The following is a 23,722-nucleotide window of genomic DNA, read 5'->3' on the forward strand; positions in this document are numbered from 1 at the left end:
ATAGTGGTGATGGTAGCACATTATTTTGAGTATAATTAACAGTGATGAATTAAGGTTGTGAATTTGTTTTAAAGGGGAAGTTTTGGGTCGTGTATGTTATTAAAAGGAAAGTTAGAAGACAAAACATGGGACAGTATAAAACAGTGAGTCCTGTTGTGGACAATGGACTGTGGTTACTAGTACAAATATAAGAATGTTCTTTAATGAAGTATAACAAATGTAAGACACTATTACAAGGTGTTAATAATAGGGATATATATGGGGAAAATACAACTAATGTAAACTATGGACTATAGTTAACAGCAATATTTTAATATTCTTTAATCAATTGTAACAAAGGTATCACACTAATGCAAAGTGTCAACAATAGGGTGCTATATGGGAATGTTGTATTTTTCACACAACAATTCTGTAAAACTACTTCCCTAAATTAAAAAATAATAATAATTTTTAAAAAATTATGCTAAGTGAAAGAAACCAGATACAACATAGTACATATTATATTATTCCTTTATATAAAATGTAAATATAAACAATTTATATTGCAGAATTAGATAGTGGTTAGATGGGGCTGGGGAAGGATAGTGGGATTGAGAGGTAACTGCTAAGGATTATGAGGTTTTTCTTTTTGGAATAATAAAAGAGCTCTAAAATTCACTGTGGTGGAGTTAAAAATGCTTTTTGACCTGAATAAAAGGGGGAAATGGAAAGGACAAATGAGTTTATATGGCTATGAGTCTCCAAAAAAGAGCCGGGAGGTTATCAGAGGGGTCACCCTTACCCACACATCAGCAGAGTCCCAGAGACAGTTACATAGATACAACCCCAGGTATTGGTTCTTCTGAGGACTACAGAGACCCTCAGGTTCTATGGTCATGGCAGATGGAATTCAGTGCCATGTCAGTTGGCCCTACTTTGGAGTTTTTGTTTCTGTGTGATGGAGCTGGACTCAGATGTGATCTTTGTTCACAAGCCTCTCCTGTTACTTTTACTGGACCTGTGGTTGGTGCTGGGGTTTAGTGTATACCCAGGGGACCTGAATGTCTGGACTGTCCATATGATAGCCAGGCCCTGAGCCTCAACAGACTTGCAACTCCTACACTCTGGTTTATTGGACTTACCCCACTCAGCTAACATGGAGCTGAAGAAGGTCAAACACCACACCAGGGGGCCAAGAGTGCCTACAACTGAAAGCAGGAGAATTGCATCCATCATCCATGTGGAATCTAAGCCCCCTCTTGATATAGATGTGGAGTGGACACAGCCATTCCAGGGTCCACAAGATGGAGGAATAGAATGGACTTACTGATATTCTATTCATGAACTATTGTGATTAGTAATCGAAGAAAATGTAGCATTGATGTGGAGAAAGTGGTCATGGTAGCTGCTGAGGGTAGGGAGTGGGAAGAAGAGACTTGGAGTTGTCCTGGGTGGTACTGTAGGGGCAGTTACCAGACATTGTATGTCTTCCCATGGCCCACTGGGTGGACTGGGGGAGAGTGTAAACTATAATGTGGACCATTGACCATGAGGTGCAGCAGTGCTCAGAGATGTATTCACTAAGTGCAATGAATGTCCCATGATGATGGAGGAGGTTGTTGTTATGGGAGGAGTGGGGTGAGGGGGATGGGGGGTATATGGGGACCTCATTTTTTTTTAATGTAACATTAAAAAAATAAAGACAAAAAAATAAATAAAAATAAAACAAACCTTAAAAAAATAAATAAAAATAAAATATATAAGAGGATCCCAGATACCTCACCCCCCACCCCCAGAGTCCTAAGGAAAAGACAATAAAAAATGGAAAAAACAGAAAAAAATAAAATAAAATAAAATTCACTGTGGTAATGAATACACAACTCTGTGGTTATACTGAAAAGCATTGGTTGTATACTTTGAATGGATTGTATGGGATGTGAATATATGTCAATAAAAGTGCTTTAAAAAAAATTAGCATTGCTCAGAACCTCCAAAAGAGAGAAAGGGAGAGAAAGAGCTAGAGCATATCATTTTAACTACTTTCAAATGCCATAGGGAAAAAATTGGAAGGAGATATGCTCAAAGGATAACAGTTTATTACTAGGAGACAAGATTACGGATTTTCTTCTTTGAACATTTCTATATTTTCCAAGTATTCAATAATGAGTGCATATTAATTTTGTGCTCAGTAATGTGGTTTTAAATTAATTTTTAATTGATATACAACAAAATTCACTCTGTTTTCGTTTGTAGTTCTATGAGTTCTGACAAATGACTGGAGTCATTTAACCACTGCCACAGTCAGGACAGATTAGTTCCATCACCCTTAACTCCTGACAACCACATATCTGTCCTCTGTCCCGATAGTTTTGCCTTTTCCAGAATGTTCTATAAATGTTAGTATTTACCTTTTGAGTCTATCATTTTTCTCCTGGCATATAATGCCTCAAATTCATCCATGCTATCAATAGTCCATTCATTTTTATTTTTGAGTGATATTCCATTGCATGAATGAAACACAGTTTGTGTTTATCCATTCCCCAGGTGAGAGGCATTTGGGTTTCCAGTTTTTTGGTGATTCTATAGACATTCACACACAGATTTCTATGTGACCATAAGTTTTCTTGGATAAATACCTAGGGGTGGGATTACTGGGTCAAATAATGTCATATGTTTAACTTTGTAAGAAACTGCCAACTGTTTTCTAATGTGGCCATTACCATTTTATATTCCCACCAACAGCCTGTGAGAGATCCAGTCCCTCAGCATCCTCAGTACCTCAGCACCTGGTATTGTCTTTTTTTTTTTTTTTTTTTTTTTTGCCACTCTTATAAGTGTGAAGTGGTATCTCATTGCAGTTTTAATTTTCATTTCCCTAATGACTACTGATGGTGACCATATTTTCACAAGCTTGCAGGCCGTTTGTACATCCTTGGTGAAATATCTGTTCAAATCTTTTGCCCATTTTTAATGGGGTTATTTTCTCATTTCTCAGTATTGAGAGTTCTTTATTCTGGATACAAGTCCTTTACAGATATGGTTTAGAGTTAGGGTTGGTTTTTCCCAGGTTGTAACTTATCTTTTCATTCCCTTAGCAGCATAATTTCATAGAGAAAACTTTTTTTTTAAGATTTATTTATCTATCTCTCCCCCTCTCGCTTTTGTCTGCTCTCTGTGTCCATTTGCTGTACATTCTTCTGTGTCTGCTTGTATTCTCATTAGGAGGCTCCGGGAACTGATCCCAGGACCCTCTGGAGTGGGAGAGAGGCGATCATTCTCTTGCACCACCTCAGCTCCCTGATCTGCTGTGTCTCTCATTCTCTCCCCTCTCTGTTCCTTTTTGTTGTGTCATCTTGCTGCGCCAGCTCTCCATGTTAGGCCAGCACTCCTGTGCGAGGCAGCACTCCTGCACAGGGCAGTACTCTGTGCAGGCCAGCACTCCACGTGGGCCATCTCACCACACAGGGCAGCGTGCCTTCACCAGGAGGCCCTGGGCATCAAACCCTGGACCTCCTCTATGGTACATAGGTGCCCAATTGTGTGGGCTACATGCTACATCCCAAGAAAACATTTTCATTTTTATTAAGTTCAATTTCTCAACTTTTTGCATTATGATTCATACTTTTGATGGCAATCTAAGAACTCTTTGTCTAACCAAGTCAAAAAGATTTTCTCCTAGTTTTCTAACAGGTTTCCAATTAGGTTTTACCTAATTAGGTCCATGATCCATTTTGAGTTAATCATCGTATATAATATGAAGTATAGTCAAATTTCTTTTTTTTTAACCGATAGATGTTCAATTGTTCTCTTTTGTTAAATTTGTGTCTGCACCTTTCTCCATTAAATTCCTTTGTACCTTTATCAAAAATCAATCAAGTGGTCATATTTGTGTGGGACTATTTATCAATTTTCTATTCTGTTCCATTAATCTATATGGCTATTCTTTTACCAACACCAAACTGTCTTGACTACTGGAGCTGTACAGTAAGTCTTGAAAATAGTGTAGTATAAGTCCTCCAACTCTGTTCTTTTTCAAAAAACTTTAGTTATTGTAGTTCTTTTTGCCTATTGTAATGCTTCTTAGTTGATTCTAAATTTTGGAATCGACTGGTCAATGCCTACAGAAAAGCCTGATAAAGTTTTGAGTGGAATTGTGTTGAATCCACAGATGAATTAGGGGGAAATGGGCATCTTAATATTGAATCTTCCAAACCATGAACATGAGCCATGTATTATTTTTACAAATAGAATTTAAAGGTTTTATGAAATTCCACATAATGATCAGAACCCTCCCCTTTTTTTCTGTTTCTTCTTTAGACTACACTGCAAACCACAGAAAAAGCACAGGAAACTGATCTTTCTCTTTAAAATCTGGGTTAGTTTCCCAAAGGCACTAAAGAAGAAAAAGCTCACCCCACACCAGAAGGGCAAATCAGGTGAGTAGCGGAATTTTCCGCCTCATCTGTGTGCCATAAGTCAAGTTCTATCTAAAATACCCGTTTCTCTGCCTGAGGGATTTTTCCTTCTTTGCGAGCAAAGCTTCTTTTGGTTGCTGGAGAGACAAATACTCCAAAGGGAAGCAAAATATAAGGAAAAGCAGAACACAGGCGTTCATGAGGCCCAACTTTCCCATCTAGGTTCTGCCACCAGGGCTTTCTCAGCAGTGGGGGGGGGGAGAGGAAAGAGAACAGAGAGGGGAGCCATGGGGGAAGAGAAGGAGTCAGTAAAATGGCAAAGGGCTGGGGTGTGCTGAAAACATTTTAAAAGGAGTGACTTTGGCTCCATTTGAAAGTGTGTGTCTCCCCCCTTAAGCTGTAAACTCCATCCTGTCCCCCACCCCGCAGGAGCCGTGCAGGGCCCGGGGGCGGATGCCCACCTGGGATCAGGCCAGCTTCTTCACACTCCCTCCCCAGCACCGGCCCCATGCCCAGCACCCAGACTATACTTCTGGTGAAATTTAAATGTAAACAAGGCAAATAAGATACAATATATGGCACTAAACAGAAAGGAAATAAACAGTAGCTATAAATAATACCATTTAAAATATTGTTTTCATATCCTCTATCCCCTCCAACCTCCTTACCCCAGAAAAGGATTTATATGCAGAGGGGGGAAAAGCGAGACACCACAGATCTGCCTTTTTGCTGGATGCCATCCTTCTTTCAAGGCAAAGCTCAAAGCTTTGTCCAGTGGGATGCTGACTGATGAGGGAGGTCTGAGCAAGGAATGGAATGAATGCAACCAGTTCTGAAGTGCAATTACTCCCACCTCACCCCAACTGGTAGCTGGTTCCCCTCTCACCGACCTAAACTTCTCTCCTTCCTTCAAGGTCCAGCTCAAGTGATTTGTCTCCTATGGAGCTTTTCCAAATCACAGAGGCTCATAACAATGACTTCAGCTTCTAAACTCTTACAACACTGTTCTGAAGCAGGTTAGTAAAACAGGGAATCAACAGATGGATCTGGAACTTGGCAAAAAAAAAAAAAACCCACATGAACATCAATACCCCCCAAGATGGCTGTTGGAAGAACCTGCTAGAACCCCCATTTGGGATGAGATTTCCTCCGGAAGCCAGGAGAAGCCTGGACATTCTCCAGGGACCTTCCCATTGGGCCCTCCTGGGAGATTGATGGGTGGGGTAATCAATCAAAACAGCCAACAGCGGGGATCCTCCCCTGCCATTAGCAAAGCAGTGGAATAATGAATGGTTTAAAAGGCAAGCGGGCGGGACAGCGACCCAGCCCTGGCCCTGTGCCTGTTCCTGCCCTGTGCCTGCCACCTGTGCCCTGCTCTCGCCCCCGCCCTCCCCCATGAACATGTGAGTGGGCCTGGGCATTTATAATCTATAATGGGAAACTGTAGTCTGTAAATCGGCCCTCTTTATCACTTTTCAGCCCTTTCCTCTCTACCTGGGAGGAATGATCTGTTATTTTCTCCCACTTCTCTTCCCTCCCTCCCTTAATAAATTACTGGCCTAACTAACCGGCTTGCTCTTGAAATTCATTTCTCCTAGCTTAGCCAAGAACCTAGAGAAAATCCAGCTACATATTTGGCAAGCCAGGCAGGAGCGTATTGGTGAGTGAGACTATGGCCGACGGCCCATTTAATGCCCTCTTTTGTTCTCCATTTTAAATGGGTTCACCTACGAGCTCCCACAGGAGGCAATCCCGGAAGGGGGAGGCCCGGGCGTGAGACCTCTTTGCGTCCACACTGCGCGCCCAGTCTTATTAGATCTGACCCCAGCCGGGGGGTCAGAGGCACAGGGCAGGGGCCCAAGGCAGGGCCTGCCAAGACAGAGGTTCCCAGCCAAGGTCGGGGAGCTGAGGAGCCACATTTTCAAGCTTTTTCTGCAGCTGCCGGCTTTGCCCTCAGGCCTGGCTGCCATTGCTTTCTCCCGCCCTGTCCCCTCTGTGATGGCAATGACATGACTGAGAGCCAGGGGCTTGTGCCTCCCCACCGGCCCATACCTTTGCCAGCCTGCCTTCCATCACACCCAGCTACCTGGTCTGGGACGGGCTGGGGAGGCGGCAGAGGCTGGCCAAGGTGGATGCCTAATTAACCTTTACCCACACTTAATCTTCCCACTTCCTACTACTGAATTTCTTATTACGGGTCTGTAAAACGCTTTGGAATGTCTTAAAACTGTAAAACTGAAAATGCCTTTGGTAGTGAGGAAGTTATTGCCTCAGGGCCCCAAGGGCTGTTAGCTAGAACAATTGCTCTCTAATCACTTAATGGCCTTTGGATGGCTGGTCTAACTGGGAAACTCCCAGACAGTAAAGTCATAAAACTAGGACTGCTTTTAAGACCTCTGTAAGAATAGGAAGAAGAAGTGGGTTTTTTTGCCCCTTCTCCAAGGAGCAATATTTGGCTTGGGAGCCGTCTAACCTATTTGGTCTGTCTTCCAAATCCAGAACGGCATCCAGTGGGAGGGTGTCTGTGATTCCTGGAGTGGCAGGAAACCCAGAGAAGCCAAATGTCTGCTGAGATTTCACTCAGGTGCTTTAGTTTGGGTAACAGAGCAGTCCGTCTCCAACTTGGAATGTAGGGGTGCCAAGAACCAGAGAAGTAAACTCTGAATGACTCCCAAAACGTGCTTTTGGGCCCTTCCATTCAGAGGGCAGCCAAACATGCCCGGAGATCTTGCTTAGGTGCTTCAGTTTGGGTAACTGCTCCCAATGTCTCCCACCAATCCATCTTGGGTGCTTTGGCCTGAACTTCAGGATTGTCAGACATCCCCCAAGACCTAGGTCAGCCACGGATTAAATTCTCAGAATGCTGAGACCAAGACATAAGCTCCAAATTATTTGGAGTGGTAAACGTTTTAGTCAGACTTGGACTCTGGGATACCAGATCAATCGACTAAAAAGTGCTTCTTCATTCTTCCTAGAATAATGGGTTCAGCCTCTAGCATACCAGCAGACTCCCCCATAGAACTAACTTCTCAGGATTGGGAAAATCTATGTACTGCCGGTCTACGTGGCCACAGTATAGCCAAAAGCAGCCTCTGTATGGGAACCTGAATTCCAGTCAAACCAGTGTAAAAGAGGAGGACAAATGGATCTGAGGTCCAGAAACCACGTCATGTCTCCTTAAAGAAATGAGGGAATACACCTCAAATTTAGTTTAAACTTAGATATGCTTAATAAAGAGTGTGAATTAGGGATCAAGATCAAGACTGGTTACCAAACCTCTCCTGAAAAATAAGAAGCCTTATGTGCCATTAATTAAGATTAAAAAGTTCCTAGAAATGCAAAGCATATAAAATTGTCTCTTCTGTTTTAATCTGTGCTTAACTTTGTGCTCAACTTTGAAATTTGTGTTTAATTTTGTCAGTTTGCTTGTGCCTAGGAAATCAGATTTGGTGTTTACCTTTTACAAATTGGATAATGGTGACAGCTAACCTAAAAATGAATCTTCAAATGTCAATACTACCTTGCAAGTGGATTTAATGTATAAATAACAAAAGGAATTGGTTCAACTGCTAAAAATAGCAGAAAACTGTGTTTTTTTTGGTTGTGTCATCTTGCTGAACCAGTGCTCTGTGTATGCACCACCACTCCTGGGCGGCCTGTGCTTCTTTTTGGAGCGGTGCACTCCTTGTATTCCTGTGTGGCATGGAACTCCTTGCATGCAGCAGTGCTGTGCATGGGACAGCTTACCCATTGGATCAGGAGACCCTGGGGATCAAACCTTGGACCCTCCATATGGTAGGCGGATGCTCTATCAGTTGAGCCATAGCCACTTTCCAATAGCAGAAAACTTAGGAAAGTTGTTACTAATAAAATTTTTGTGGATTAGTTAATAAAGGTACCCAACTCGCCTTAAAGTAAAAACTTATTAGAAAATGTAACTAAGAGTTAAGACATTTATAGATGCCTTTATATTATAAAAGAGCAGAAAGATAATAACTGAAAATATAACTGGGTAGATTTAGCCTAAGCCTACTATTGTAAGTATAAATTCTAAACTGGCCTTACCTTTGTTTACGGCCACTTCAGGCCTGGCCTCACCCCTTGCCTTTGCTTATGGTTTTATTTCATAATAGCTTCTGCCCCTATGGCTCGGGGGAAGCAAACTTGAGATATCCCTGTCTCCTGTCCTACTGGTATTAGTGACCCTGCTTTCTCTAGTGGCTCCAAGTGTGGACTAAATTGCTGCCTGATGGAATTCCCCACCCTCAGGGTTGAAGGTCCAGTGCTGCCAGAGTCCTGTTATCTCTGAAGACTGGGAAGTGAAGGAGGCCTCCTGCCTTGACTGTCAGGGGTTCCTAAAAGCAGCAATTCATGAGAGAACCAGTTTCCCTGAGGCTTTGATAGCTTCTGTGAGTAAATACAGAATTAAATTAGTCTTGCTCATCCAAAGTCTGCTAAAATCAAAGTGAGAAATAAAGTTTTGAAGCAAAGGAAAAAAGTATTAAAGAATTGGGGACATTTTGGTTATAAGCCAATAATTAAGGAACAAAATTCTTGTGCAAAACTGCATGGTCACAGTGCAAAGTAGAATAATTAAAAAGAGCCATTGTTAGCTAATTGTAATTTAAGGTAATTTTTTTTTATTTACTTAATCCTCCCCCCCGTTGTCTGTTCTCTGTGTCTGTTTGCTGCGTCTTGTTTCTTTGTCCGCTTCTGTTGTCGTCAGCGGCATGGGAAGTATGGGCGGTGCCATTCCTGGGCAGGCTGCACTTTCTTTCGCGCTGGGTGGCTCTCCTTACAGGCGCACTCCTTGCGCGTGGGGCTACCCTACGCGGAGGACAACCCTGCGTGGCACAGCACTCCTTGCGCGCATCAGCACTGCGCATGGGCCAGCTCCACATGGGTCAAGGAGGCCCGGAGTTTGAACCGCGGACCTCCCGTGTGGTAGACGGACGCCCTAACCACTGGGCCAAGTCCGTTTCCCTTAAGGTAAATTAACCAGTCTATGTAGTTGTGGTTAATTATAAAGAGTTTGTAAAAGCAGCTTCTAAACTGAGGCATTTAAATGTCTAATTCCAGGAAGCCATTACTAACTAGAAACCTAAATTGATATTAATGGGGAAAAAATAACTTCATAGCAAGGAAACCTGGCAAAAGCCACCTCAGTCTGCATATTCAAGTGGTGGTAATGAAAGATAATCTTGACTCCATTGGGAATCTTCAGTTTTCATAAAAGAATGGAAAAAGTAGTTTTTCTTGTACTGCTAAAATTAAGTACCTGTTAATTTACACCTTCATAGTAAAAGTGTAGAAGTAAGAAGCAAAGTACTAAAAAGTTAAGTTCATTTGATACGTTACACATTGCACTGGAAGTGTTTAAAAGGTATATAAAAATCAAGAGATAGAGTTCAGCATTGTCAAACTCTCCTGTGCATTCAAAACAGGCCTTCAATACACTGCAGGTTGCCTCTCCATTTGAGTTATTGGCTAGGTTGGTCACTGACCCCTAAAACAATAAATGTATCTACTACACCTCTGGTTGTATTCCTGAGGTCAATGGAGACTACATTGCAGTTTCAAACTCCTGCAACAGCCAATGATGGCTTGATATAGCCAAATGTACAAAGGATATTGCTTTCAGACTGGCACTGCTACATGGTGCCAAAGGGTGCTATGTACCAGGCCAGTGAAATACTGGAGCCTACCTTCATAGCTTCTCTCTAGGGTCAATGGTGTTGCAGCTTGCTGGCTGTGTGAAGGACATGCCAAGTGGAGCAATGATTACTAGACTACTGTGAGTAGAACTTAAACACAATTGGCATTATGGCCTGCTCCCATGGAGAGAAAACATGTAGGCTATTGTAAACCTGGAGCTTAAATCTATTAACCACAGCACAATGAAAAACTTATGCATTGAGTAGTGCATTAATTAATATTAAGTACTGTACCTATATCTCTCCTATCCTAGATATAAGCCTGGCAAACTTCATTTTCTAAGAAGTTAATGAACATGCCTATAAGATATAAATGGCCACCTTGCCTAAGAGCAATGGGGGCAACAGCCCTTTTAATTTAAAAAGTCACCAAATTAACTTGGGAGTGACCTCTCAGTCTTCACCAGGTGAAAGACATGTTTAACCCAGGTCTCCCTCTTAGCCCTTGTTCCAGAACGTGTCCCTACTCAGACCCTGGGGAGGACTGGCAGACCAACATGCCATCCTACCAAGACTAAGCTTTTCCCACCAGAAAGGAAAAGCAAATGATGTGGCTAGGACCCACTTCATCTTAGCCCCTTTGAGATGGTTCATGGACAACCTTTCCTCATCCAGGACCTGGAAACCAGTTTCTAATAAAAACTTGGCAAGAAAACAAGCCTCATGCTCAATTAGAGCAAATGGAAGGAACCTTACTCTGTAGTTCTGGTCATTCCTACAGCTATTAAAATTAAAGGAATTTCCAACTTGGTGCACTGGCTTAACTAACCAGCTTGCTCTTGAAATTCATTTCTCGTAGCTTAGCCAATAACCTAGAGAAAATCCAACTATAGTTTAGATGGGCAATTGATCTGGAACCAGCTACTGACTTTTCTTTCATTGCCTTTTGACAAAGTTATCAAATTAGGCCTTGCGACTCACCTCCTGGCCTTCTCCCCAAAGCCCGTGGGTCCTCGGTCAACTTGACAGAGCAGGGGCTGGTATGTTACTCACCTGGTTTCCCTGTCTAATCTCCCCACAGCAGCTTGAGGGCCACAGACTGGACACAATGCTTTGCTCATGGTAGGCATGAACACTCTAAATCTCTGGTCAGGGACAAGCCAGAATCTAAATGTGGTGGTAGCATCCACAGCCTCCCTGACATGGAAGAGCCCAGAGCTTAGGTGGATCTTAGAAAACAGGTGGAAGGAAGCATTTTCATCCAGCTAAGCACCACTGAAGATAAACCAGTTATTTAACATTCAAGATCCCCTGACGGCAGGCAAAACACAGAGAAAACATTTGAGACCCAGGTTCCTGGTACAGAGTGTATAGCAGTTTGATATGGTTATGAATTCCAAAAATAGATATTGGATTATGTTTGTGATCTGGTTTGTACCTGGGCGTGATTGGGGGCTTTGATTGGGCCACATCATTAGGGCATTGAGTCTCCACTCACCAAGGGGCAAAGGACAGAGTTGAGGGGATTTTGATGTTGGAGTTTGATGCTAAAGACTTAAGGAGGAGCCCCAGGAAGTAAGCTCACAGAGGAAAAAGAAGCAAGCCCTGAGAGGAGAGGAAATATGAGCCCAGGAAGAAGCAAGCCCCAGAAAAAAAGGAACCCTGAACCCAGAGAGAAGCAAGACCCTGGAAGGGAGGAACCCAGGAAGCCTGAATCCTTGCAGATGTCGGCAGCCATCTTGCTCCAACATGTGAAAATAGACTTTGGAGAGGGAAGTAACTTACGCTTATGACCTAGTATCTGTTAGCTCCTACCCCAAAAAAATACCCTTTATAAAAACCAACCAATTTCTGGTAGTTTGCATCAGCACCCCTTTTGGCTGACTAATACAGTGTGCAAGGGCTCAAGTATGGCAAATATAGCAGCTTGCCTGGAACAATGCTGTAAAGCAGGAAGGCTCTCTGAATGAAACACATTTTCTCTGTAAAAGACAAACAAGGTAAAAAGTCAGAGATGTTCTGCTTCCTCTGTAATGCAGAAAGCTGGAAAGAGGCTCAGTCCCATTCTAACAAGAAAAAGCCATACTACAAAATCATAACTTTTCTTGAACCCATAGAGGCAATTAAGAAGAAATCGCCTAAACATTTTAAACGAATTGTCAAAGGCTGATGTGGACTAACATGAGTGTAGACAGCCCCTGGGAGTCCTAACACAAAGGGAGCTCACACTTGAGTGCAGGCTCTTCTCCCTAGATTGTGGGCAAGCAAAACTGGAGAGCCTCCATCAGGGAACAGAGAAGCAGACCTGAAGGAGGGGAGCTACCTGGGAAGAGCACACTTCTCCCAATGGAGAAAAGACCCTTCTCCCCTATGGACAAAAGTCTTAAGCTGCTGGGGGTAAAACAGCAAGCCCTATGACCTCTAGGGCACGGAGTAGACCCACTGCAACTAGGAGAAGAGTAAAAGAAAAAAAATAAACCCTCTACTCTGGAAGGAGAGACAGAAAACTTTCTCCCAAACAAGATTTGCTAAAGATTCCAATTCAAATTGTTTTAAAGCACTTGCAAACACAGTCCAAATCCAGAGCTTCATGTGAATTTACTCTGATTTGACTGTCATAATAAAATGCACAACAGTAGCCTCTTCACTACACAATGCCTTTACCACCTCCAAAGTGCATGGTGTGACAGGCATGTTCTTAAGGGACACTGAACCACCCTCTCTCCTGTACCCCCAGGACAGCTGGCTAATTCCAAACAAAGAAGCAGGGACAGCTGCTGATTCATAGCAGGAGGCCAGATTATTCCACATTCCCTCAAGATAGCTTCTCACAATTACCAGGCACTCCAGCACTGCCAAGGTTAAGGCTATGGTCCAGAAGCCTTTCACATCCCCTTGCCTCACTTACTATACCCATGTTGGCCCTACTCCTTCCTCCCATAGCAATTAAGCCATCCTGTTTCAACCTTTGCCTCCACAAGAGAAAGCTCATGCTGCAGTTTCTAGTAAGTACTGGAGGAATAATCAAGACAGTATTCCTCTTGACTAGATCAGAGAGGCAATAAGACTCTCCCCTTTTCATCCTTCTCCTGTTGGTGTGTAAATCAGCCAACTCAGGTCATTTTATATTCACTGTGTTCCTTTGACTACAGTCCTCAAAGGATTTATTGTTAGCAATTTTCAACTACACAGCATCATTTCAGCTTGCAAAATAAGGTAAGGGAAGACACAATTATTACTCTACTATGTTGTTTCTGGTGCATTCCAGAAATCATGTTCATACCTTAATCCATTCCTGTGGGTATGAACCCATTGTCAATAGGACCTTTTGATGACGTGACCTCAGTTAAGGTGTGGCCCAACTGAATCAAGATGGGTCTTGATTCTATTACTAGAGGCCTTATAGAAAAAGTCATAGAGAAAGAAGCCATGCTGAGAAGCCAGAAGTTGGAAATTGATGGACCCTTGAAGAGAAAGAAGACATCGCCATGTGCATTGCCATGTGATGGAAATGCCAATTTTCTCCAAGGATTGCTGGTCAGACAAAGGATACCAAAAATGGGAGGAAGCTATCTTTCTAGCCTCCAAAACCATGAGCCAATAAATTCCTGTTGTTAAGCCAACCCATTACATGGTATTTGTTTTATCAGCTGGAAAACTAAAATACCTTCTTTAGGGATGAAGAAATTGGATAAGAAAGAAAGTCTTTCCACTCAATTAAACATGTGATTATTGATTCCTACTATGTGGTATTAGCCTACAAGTTTACATAGTAATATTAATTGTGAGTTCTACACTTAAGTAAGACATGTTCATGCTGTTTGAAAAGATTTTAGTACATGTTCAACCAACAACTAAAACATATATCTACATTTGGAGCAAAGAGAGTAAAACCCTAGCCAGGTTGCAACCAAATGCTGAAAACACACGTGAGACAGACATCAACTATTGTGAGTATTCAGAAAAGGGAGGTGAGTCTGGAACCTGGCCTGGACAGGGCTGCTGGGGGAGGAAAGGCTCGAGATCAGCCCTAGAAGATTCGAACAGGCATCCAGGGCACTGCTGGTGGAAGGAGCCACAAAAGGACCAATCCAGGGGAAACTGACACCCAGGGAGACTCGATTCTGTCCAACCCATTCAGATTGAACAAATGGGGAAAAAAGAGTTTTCTCATGAACAGTGCCAAGTACTATTCATATAAAGATAATCAGGTGTATCCCTAACCTCAGGGAGCAAACACTAGGGTGTATATGGCAGAATTCTTCCCCCGGTACCAAATTAACATAAATATCAAGTAAAAAAAGTTATCATCTAGAGTCATTTCTTTACTCTGATACAGCTTTGTTCCCACTCATCTCCTTTGTGGTGTTATTGTCAAATATATTACATTTATATTGTTTCATACAATTGTTTTTAAGTCAGTTAAGAGAGGGAAAGAGAAGAAATATGCATTTACACTGTGTTTTATAGTTACATAATACCTTTACTGGTGCTCTTTTTGTTTATTTTTTATTTAATTAATTAATTTTTTGAGAATTTTAACTATTATCAAGGTCCTTTTCTTTCAGCCTGAATCAACTCCTTTAGTATTTCTTGTAAGGTACATCTGTTAGCAACAAATTCTCAAGATTTTGTTTATCTGGGAGTATCTGTATTTTGCCTTCTTTTTATATAAAGAATAATTTATAATTTACAAAGTAATTTCATGCATTTGTCACTCATCCTCACAAGGCTCCCAAATTTCCTCACCTCTCTTATTATCACTTCTACTGCCCCATCTGTCTTGGGGGAAAAAAGCTACAACTTTTTTCTTTAATTAGAGAAGAAAAATCATGCTTAAAATACAGGAGTCCCATATATCGTTCTTATTAACGTCTTGCATTGGTGTGATATATTTGTTACAATTGATGAAAGCACATTTTTTATTATTGTAGTATTAACTATAGTCCATGGTTTAACTTAGAGTTCACTGTGTTGTGCAGTTTCATGGAATTTTTTTTAAATTTTATTCTATTAACATACATACAATCTAAAATTTCCCCTTTTAACCACATTCAAATATATAATTCAGTACTGTTAATTTCATTCACAATGTTATGCTACCATCATCATCATCCATTACCAAACCTTTTCCGTTGTCTCAAAGAGAAACTATATATACATTTTAAGCCTAAACTCCCTATCCTCTACCCTTAATCAACTCTCCTGGTAATTCATATTCTAGAGTCTGACTCTACAAGTATGCTTACTCTAATTCTAATTATTTCATATCACTAAGATCATACAATATTTGTATGGATTGTTTCCATGTTTTGACAACTAAGAATAATACCACTTTGAACATCAATGTGCATATACCTGTTTGAGTCCCTGCTTTCAATTCTTTTTGGTATATACCTAGAAGTGGGATTGCCAGGTCATATGGTAATTCTATACTTAATTTCTGAGGAACTGGCAAACTATCTTCCACAGCAATTGGACCATTTTACATTCCTATCAACAATGAAGGAGTGTTCTTATTTCTCCATGTCTTCTCCAACATTTTGTCTAGTCAAGTATTTTACCCATTTTTCAGTTGCTTTGTTTGTCTTTTTGCTGCTGAGTTGAAGGATTCTTTATAAATTCTGGATACTAAACCCTTATCAGGAAGTGGATTTGGCTCAACTAATAGAGTTGGGAGGTCCAGAGTTCAAACCCCAGGCCTCCTGACCCATGTGGTGAGCTGGCCCATGTGTAGTGCTGATACGTGCAAAAAGTGCCGTGCCATGCAAAGGTGTCCCCCACATAGGGGTGTCCCCCGTATAGGGGAGCCCCATGCAAGGAGGGCACCCCACAAGGAGTGAGCCCCACAAGGAGAGCTGCCCCATGCGAAAAAAGAGTGCAGCCTGCCCAGGAGTGGTGCCACACACACGGAGAGTTGATGCAGCAAGATAACGCAACAATAAGAGACACAAATTTCCAGTGCTGCTGACAAGAACACAAGTGGACACAGAAGAACACACAGTGTATGGACACAAAGAGCAGACAACTGGGGTGGGGGAAAGAGGAGAGAAATAAAAATAAATAAACAAATAAATAAATAAAATTTAAAATTGGGTTTAAAAAAACAAAACAAACAAACTCTTATCAGATATTTTGTTTCCAAATTTTGTCTCTCATTGTGTCGGCTACCATTTCATTTTCATGATAAAGTCATTTGAGGCACAAAAGTTTTTTATTTTGATGAGGTCTCATTTATCTATTTTTACTTTTGTTGTTTGTGCTCTGTGTGTGATTGCCTTTATTTTTTAAAGATAGCTTATTTTGAAAGATAGTTTTGCTGGATTTGACAGTCTTGGTTGAGAGTTTTTTCCTTCCAACACAATGAAAATGTGATCCCATTGCCCTTTGACCTCCATGGTTTCTGCTGAGAAATTAGCTGTTAATCTTTTTTAGAATCTCTTGTATGTGAAGAGTTGTTTTTCTCTTGAAAATTTTTTTTGAAATTTCATCTTTGTCTTCTCATTTTTATTATGATATTTTTGGCTGTAGATCTCTTTGCCTTTATACTATTTGGAGTTCACTGAGCTTGGGTGTGTGGAATGATGATTTTTTTAATCAAATTTGGTATGTTTTCTGGCTTTATTTCTTCTAGTATATGGGAATTGGGGGGTTGCTTAGTGTTTTCAACAATGCACTGAGGTATAAATTGTTCCACAGTCTGAGCTGGACTGGAACTAAAAAACCTGCATAGGATAGTACTGACACAGACCAGCTTAGAGACTAAAGTTTCCACTAACTGGAGCCATGTATGCCCTATCCTTCAAAATCCTAGAGCAATACGAGATGCCTTAGTAGAAAGTCTTTTTTTCACACAGGCAGCACCTCCACTCTTAGTTCAGCAAAAGTTGCTTGGAAGATTAAGGAATTGAAAGGTGAAAGGGAAAGGGTGGGAAAATCAAATGACTGTTCCTTTCTTACAATGAAATTCAATAATTGAATCAAAATGACTCTACAGTCTAGAAAAAGAGGGAAGAGGATGGTCCTATGTGTGTCCTGCATGGGCAAAAACATATTTGGTTAGTGTGTTCCTGTGTGAAGTGTGTATTTTTATAATAGTCCCTGAAAATTTGAGAAAATTCAAAGAAGGAGGCCCCCACAACAAACCACCTCACATGAAAAACAGCTGAAGGACTTAATATTTACTTGGAAAGGGTTTAGGAGACAAATTAATTGTCCACAAATATATGTTTAAAGCTGTCCTTAAAGGTGTAAAACTTGCCCGGTACTCACTACCCAGGCTCCATTCCAAGGCAAAATGAATCATTCATTTATTTGGCAAACATTTCTGTTACATCTTCTTAATGTGAAGTCCTGTGTTAGGCGGATGTCTAAGACATGCAGCTTAAGTACTGAAGAGTTTAGGAGCATAGATAAGACAAGTACATCAGTAACAACACTACTGCAAAGGAGAGTATGGAGAGGCATCATATGAGTAGGACAAACCCTGCTTTGGATTTCAAAGGCAAGAGTCATTATGATCCTGCTGGTAGGATCAGAAAAGGCACCATGAAGAAGAAGGCATTGGTCTTGAAAGGTGTAGTCTATTTCTGTTAGGAAAAATATACTGAGCACCATTCCAAGTACAGGGAAAAGCAGAAGCAAATGCTTAGAGATGGGAACAGAGTTGGAAAACATAGTAAGACATAGCTAGAGAACTAAACAGATTAAGTTAACCAATGGTAGTTGTAGAAATATTAAGCATTAGAGGATAAGTCTAGAAGGGTGCCAAATAGCAAAGCTGCAGAGAATGACCAAGTTTTTAAAAGTTTTAGAATACAGACATGCTGAATTTTTTTTAACCTTAGTATGGAAAAAAGGCAGGCAGGAGAGGCAGGAGACTTGTAACATACTCAATCAGAAGGAAATGAAGTCCTGAGGTAGGTTGGAGGCAGGTAGCAGTGGGAATGGACATGACAAAAGAGACCAGTTAATCCAGAAATTGCCATCAGGACCCAAATGCATACAGGAATATGGCTTGGGGGGGGGGGGGGAGGAGGCAAAGAATAGATGACTGAAACATCAAGTCAAAGGGAATGCAGAGAGGGCACATACCCAGCTGGAGGAGGTGTTGGCTGAGGGACAGAGGCTGAAGAATGAATATGGAAGCACAGTGTTGCTACCTAAACATGTGAATAGGAAAGGACCAGGAAAGTACTGTATGCCATTGTGTTGCTCCAACAATGCTCAACCCTTCCCTAATTCTTGATCACACCACTCCAGAAGCTGCTCACCAAGAGAAAAACCCAAAAGGAACAGTTAAGCACAGAGCCAACCCACTCCAGCAGAAAGCTCCACTGGCCATGCAACCTTCTACAAAAGAAGTGGCTATTTCAGGATTAGGGTGACCCTCAATTAGATCCCTGAACAGGACATGTGAAGAGCCACCTTCTGGTCCCAGGTTTGCCACTTGTTACTCCTGAATCCTTAAAAATGAACTTAAGTCTCAGTTCCTTCATTTGTAAAATGGTGATAATAATGGATGTTCCACATAAAGAAATAATACAACCTACAAACATAGGGATCATTAGAAACTCTTTGAGGGCAGAAACTACAGCAAATTATGTTCAAATCCTGCTTGGAACTGACTAGGGAAGGCGGGATGGAACAAGGTGGGCCCCACAGGCAGCCTGGTGTTAAAAACGCCTACCTGATCTTCAAGATCTGAGAAATAGGAGGCAACTATATAACCCTTCATTCATGAATGTGAAGATTCACCTTGAGAGTGGCTCTGGGCTTTGCCCAAGATCTGCAGAGACAGTAACCAGGGATATGCCTAATAACTGAAGGCGGTGTACAGCACTTCACAGTTTAGACAGTGTTTTTACTCATACCACAAGTAGTCTTTGAGCTGGATGGAGAAGTATTATTAAAATTCTTGTATTTCAACCAGAGGAAATGGACACTCTGAGGTTTAATTCCTTGTCCAGGGGAAGGATTCAAATCCAGATGATCAAATTCTCAGCCCACTGCTAGTTTCCTATACCACAATTTCTTGCACGGCTGGTCATTAGCACAATCATTTCATCATTCAATATATTTCAAAGCCCAAATTCTGTTGTATTAGAAGTTCTTTTTCTTATTATTTCAACCTGCCTTCAGCAATACTTCATAGTCAGCCTTCACCAGTAGGATTCTACTGACCTTTTGTCTTAAAGAAAAGCCAATTCAGTTGCCAAATTTGGCAGTAGAATATTTTTTTAAATTGATTAACCAGGGAAACGGACTTGGCTCAGTGGTTAGGGCATCCGTCTACCACATGGGAGGTCCGCGGTTCAAACCCCAGGCCTCCTTGACCCGTGTGGAGCTGGCCCATGCGCAGTGCTGATGCGCGCAAGGAGTGCCGTGCCACGCAGGGGTGTCCCCGCGTAGGCAGCCCCACACGCAAGGAGTGCGCCCGTAAGGAGAGCCGCCCAGTGTGAAAGAAAGTGCAGCCTGCCCAGGAATGGCGCCGCCCACACTTCCCGTGCCGCTGAGGACAACAGAAGCGGACAAAGAAACAAGACGCAGCAAATAGACACAGAGAACAGACAACCGGGGGGAGGGGGAATTAAATAAATAAATCTTTAAAAAAATTTTTTTTTAATTGATTAATCAAAACTGGGCCTTCCTATATAAATATTCCTCCTAAAATATATGTGTTTCTTGAGATAAGTGTCATTATCAAACACATTAGGTGAGGGCACTCTAAAAGCAATGGTGGCTCTCCAATTCAAACAATATTTAACATATAAATACCAAATAGTCAATTTTAACAAATGGGTGGAAACTGAGGCAAAAACTTCCTGGCTTTATCAGTGAAAATTGATTTGTGTTCATGGAAGAACCTTAAAGTGAAGTGAGCAACGTAGAAAATAATACCGGTAACTCCAATTGTCCACATGAACCTGGTGATGCCTTTATTGGGGGAGGCCTAGGGAAGCCAGAGAGAGGAAATGCTAAAAAGGATTAACTAGGAACTCTTTCAAAGTCCTCTTTCCTTCACTATACAGGGCCTGTCTTCCACCACAACCCTTACTTCAGGGACAAGGAATGCTTGTGAGTTTTTTGCTTCCCTTTAAATTGTTCCGTCTCCTTGGGCTTGCAGAGGTTTCTCATGGGCTTCACCAGGGGCGTGCAGACACCCCCAGGATGTATTTCTAACAGCCAGGGAGGCAGCGCAGCGACCCTCTCGTGTAACCTGCATCTCCCAACACGTTAAGAACAAGCTTCCAGTGATGTGGCTGTAGTTGCTGCTGGAAAGCACCAGCACGCATTCATTTTCCCCCTAAACCACGACACAACTCCCCAGCCCCTCTCCACCACCACCCCGGCTCCCGCCCAGCCCATGATCAGAAGATCCTAAAGGCCCCAAAAGCCCTCAGTTTAAGGCCGAACAGACTTGACAACCCCGGGTGAAGGCACCTGCCCCGTGGGGCCTCCTCGGCGCCCCACCCCCACCAGGTGCGAGGGACCCCGAGGGCAGCGACCCCTGTGCTTTAGGGATGCCTATTACTGGCCACCCCAAGCCGTACTCAAGACAGCAAAGTGCCCAAGACAGCACGGCCAATACTTTGAGAAGGCGCCCGCTGGCCTGCCCAGGGAGGGCGCTGCTCCTGGCTGCAGGTGAGGGCAGAGGGGAGAGGACAAGCCCCCACCCCTGAATCCACGCTCCTTCCCTTTTAACAAAAGGCAAGAAAAGGAGGGAAAAGCTTCGTTTACCGACATGAGTGATCACTGTGGCCAGTCGCCGGGTGAGCTCCTGGGGGGCCATTTCTTCTTTTAAACAAAACAGCATTTCACGGGAAAAAGCACTCAGTATCAAGAAAAGAAAGCAAAACAAACTGTCTCTACTGCTGATATGGGTGATTTTTCAAAGTCATCTCCACCGGAGGATGCTCTGACTTCATGTTCTTCTCACCTCTCTTCAGGCAAAAAACGAAGAGTCACTCCCAGCAAAGGTCAGCTCTCCTGGGCTGCACGGATCGAGGACACAGCCACGCCCTGCAGGGGATTATTTTAAAAATTAAGGCTGGCAGCCTTCCAAACATAAGGTCTGGCATTTAAAGAGAGAGAGGAAACCGCAGCTCTGGAGGTGAGCCGCGGAAGGCAAGAAAAGCAAGTCGCACCGATCTCGTTTTAGCAGAGCAGGGGAGCGCATTTGTTTATCTGTGGTCCTGGGCAGTCTCCAGGGCGAGATCATATCGAGGATGCTCTACACTCGTGAGGGAGAAGCGCGGAGCCTGCAGGTGGCGAAGACTGCTGGAAGCAGAGCCTCCTCAGCACCGCCCACTGCACCCCAGCCTACCCACCCCCATCCCCTATGTCTCCCCGCGTCTCCAGCCTCTGCGCAGACCTCTCCTGGCTCGGGGGCGGTGCCCGGGGCTGGCGGGGAAACGCGCACGCGCCGAAGCTCCGCGTTTTTGCGAGTGGAGGAGGCTACCCCGCTTCCCCTATCCGGAACCTGCGCTTCGGCTCCGGGATTGCAGGAGATTCAAAGTCTGTCTTCGGGGTTGTGGACAGGGGAGACAGCGAATTTGGGCGCTCCGGTCAGCACAGGAGTCTGGACCAGGAGACGCGCGCCCTCTCGGTCTCGGCTTCTTTTCCAGGGGCTACTCTTCTTAGCCCAGCGTCTGCAGAGAAGCCGACACGAGGGGAGGGTGCCTGGGAGGGTGCAGCCATCCATCAGAATGCGGGGAGGAAGACTGGGTGAGGCCCGGCTGCCCGCCCCCATCTCCAGACTCCGAGCGGGGTGGGGGCAGTTGGAATTCGTTTTCCCCCGTTAGGGTGTGTCTTAGGCAGTCAGCCTCCGTTGGGCACACCCGCACTTGGAGCCCGGAGCGCAGGCTGGCCTTGACGGGGATGGGCACGCACGTGCGCACACAGATCGCCACCATACGAGTCTTTTTCTTTTCCAGCTACTCGCGTGCGCCACGACTTTGTCTGCCACCTGCCAGGCACGGTAATCCTTTCTGGAAAGGCTCTGGCACAGTCCCAGGGCCTCCTCCGAGGGGCTTTCTTGGTGGTAGACGTTGTCCCGCGATTGCCTTGATAGCTTGCCAGAGACAGTAAGACGGTTCGGCGGGAAAGACTTATCTGGTCAGTTTGTCCCCTGATCTGTTCTACAGAGGGAGGGCGCTTAATACCCGGCCGGTGGAGTGGCAGAACCAACCACGGGTTTTTTGGTTCTTTGTTTGTTTGTTTAGCTTTTACAAGAGAGATTTATTAGGGTAAAAGCTTACAGTTCTGGGGCCAAGAAAATATCCAAACCAAGGTATCAACAGAGATGCAGTCTCACCAAAGTTGGCTGCTGGTGATCCTGGAATCCTGCCACATGGCGAGACAAAATGGAGGTGGTCTCTGCGGAGGTCCCTGCCTTCCTCTCCAGCCTCACTTTCTCCCCAAGCTCAGGTGTGGGCCATCAGGCACATGGCTAGTCTCCTTTCTCCTCATTCAGGCTGCTTGCTGATTCCAGCCTCCAGCATTTCTCGGCCTCTCTCCATTTCTCTGTCTTTCTGCAGCTGCAGATAATTTTGGAGTCCTTTCTCACATGGCAGAGTAAAAATGGCAGGTGTCTTTCTAGAGTACATTTTATATAAGACGCTATTATTTGGTAGTGCAAAAAGAATTGCAGTTTCAGACCATGACTTTTAAATCATTATAACTAGGCTCAAAACACATCTTTATTAATCAAAATAGGAACCATTACAATCAACGCATTTTTGCCAATGAGAAATAAGTTTATTCCTGTAGTATAAAAACCCATGCTTCAGGATTCGACTAACTCTTGGAAAGCATTTTCTGCATCCTGCTCGTTGTGGAAGTGTTTTCCCTGCAAAAAGTTGTCAAGATGCTTGAAGAAATGGTAGTCAGTTGGCGAGAGGTCAGGTGAATATGGTGGATGAGGCAAAACTTCATAGCCCAATTTGTTCAACTTTGGAAGCATTGGTTGTGCAACGTATGGTCGGGCATTGTTGTGGAGAATTGGACCATTTCTGTTGACCAATGCCAGCTGCAGGCATTGCAGTTTTCAGTACATCTCATCAATTTACTGAGCATACTTCTCAGATGTAATGGTTTCACCGTGTTTCAGAAAGCTGTAGTGGATCAGACCAGCAGCAGACCACCAAACAGTAACCACGACCCTTTATTTGGTGCAAGTTTGGCTTTGGAAGTGCTTTGGAGCTTCTCGGTCCAACCACTGAGCCTGTCATCGCTGGTTGTTGCATAAAGTCCACTTTTCATTGCACTTCACAATCCGATCAAGAAATGTTCACAATTGTTGCATAGAAAGAGAGAAGCCGACACTTCAAAAAGACAATTTTTTAAAATTTTCAGTCAGCTTATGAGGTACCTACTTATTGAATTTTTTCACCTTTCCAATTTCTTCAAATGCCGAATGACCACAGAATGGCTGATGTTGAGTTCTTTGGCAACTTCTCATGTAGTTTAAGAGGATCAGCTTCAATGACTGCTCTCAATTGGTCGTCGTCAACTTCCGACGGCCGGCTTATGTTCCTCATCTTCAAGGCTCTCCTTTGCAAACTTCTTGAACAACCACTGCACTGTATGTTCGTTAGCAGTTCCTGGGCTAAATGTGTTGTTGATGTTGTAAGTTGTCTCCGCTGTTGTACGACCCATTTTGAACTCAAATAA

General features: G+C 43.2%; 1 protein-coding gene across 4 annotated transcripts in view; it reads right to left on the reverse strand.

The window, feature by feature from the left end:
* The window catches only part of MCF2L2 (MCF.2 cell line derived transforming sequence-like 2), a 330,371-nt gene extending 308,924 nt beyond the window's left edge, over nucleotides 1-21,447 (reverse strand). For 2 of the 4 annotated variants that reach the window (XM_071214651.1, XM_058295404.2), the window contains exon 1: nucleotides 20,789-21,389. In XM_071214651.1, coding sequence (XP_071070752.1) covers nucleotides 20,789-20,864 — 76 coding nt within the window. In that variant the 5' untranslated portion in view covers nucleotides 20,865-21,389. Of the gene's footprint in view, nucleotides 1-20,788 lie in introns of all 4 variants that reach the window. The other 2 variants (XM_004464612.4, XM_004464613.4) reach the window with 2 other exon arrangements.
* Between the last annotated feature and the right edge of the window lie 2,275 nt (nucleotides 21,448-23,722).

Source organism: Dasypus novemcinctus, chromosome 4, assembly GCF_030445035.2.
Source record: "Dasypus novemcinctus isolate mDasNov1 chromosome 4, mDasNov1.1.hap2, whole genome shotgun sequence".
Classification (NCBI taxonomy): Eukaryota; Metazoa; Chordata; class Mammalia; order Cingulata; family Dasypodidae; genus Dasypus; species Dasypus novemcinctus.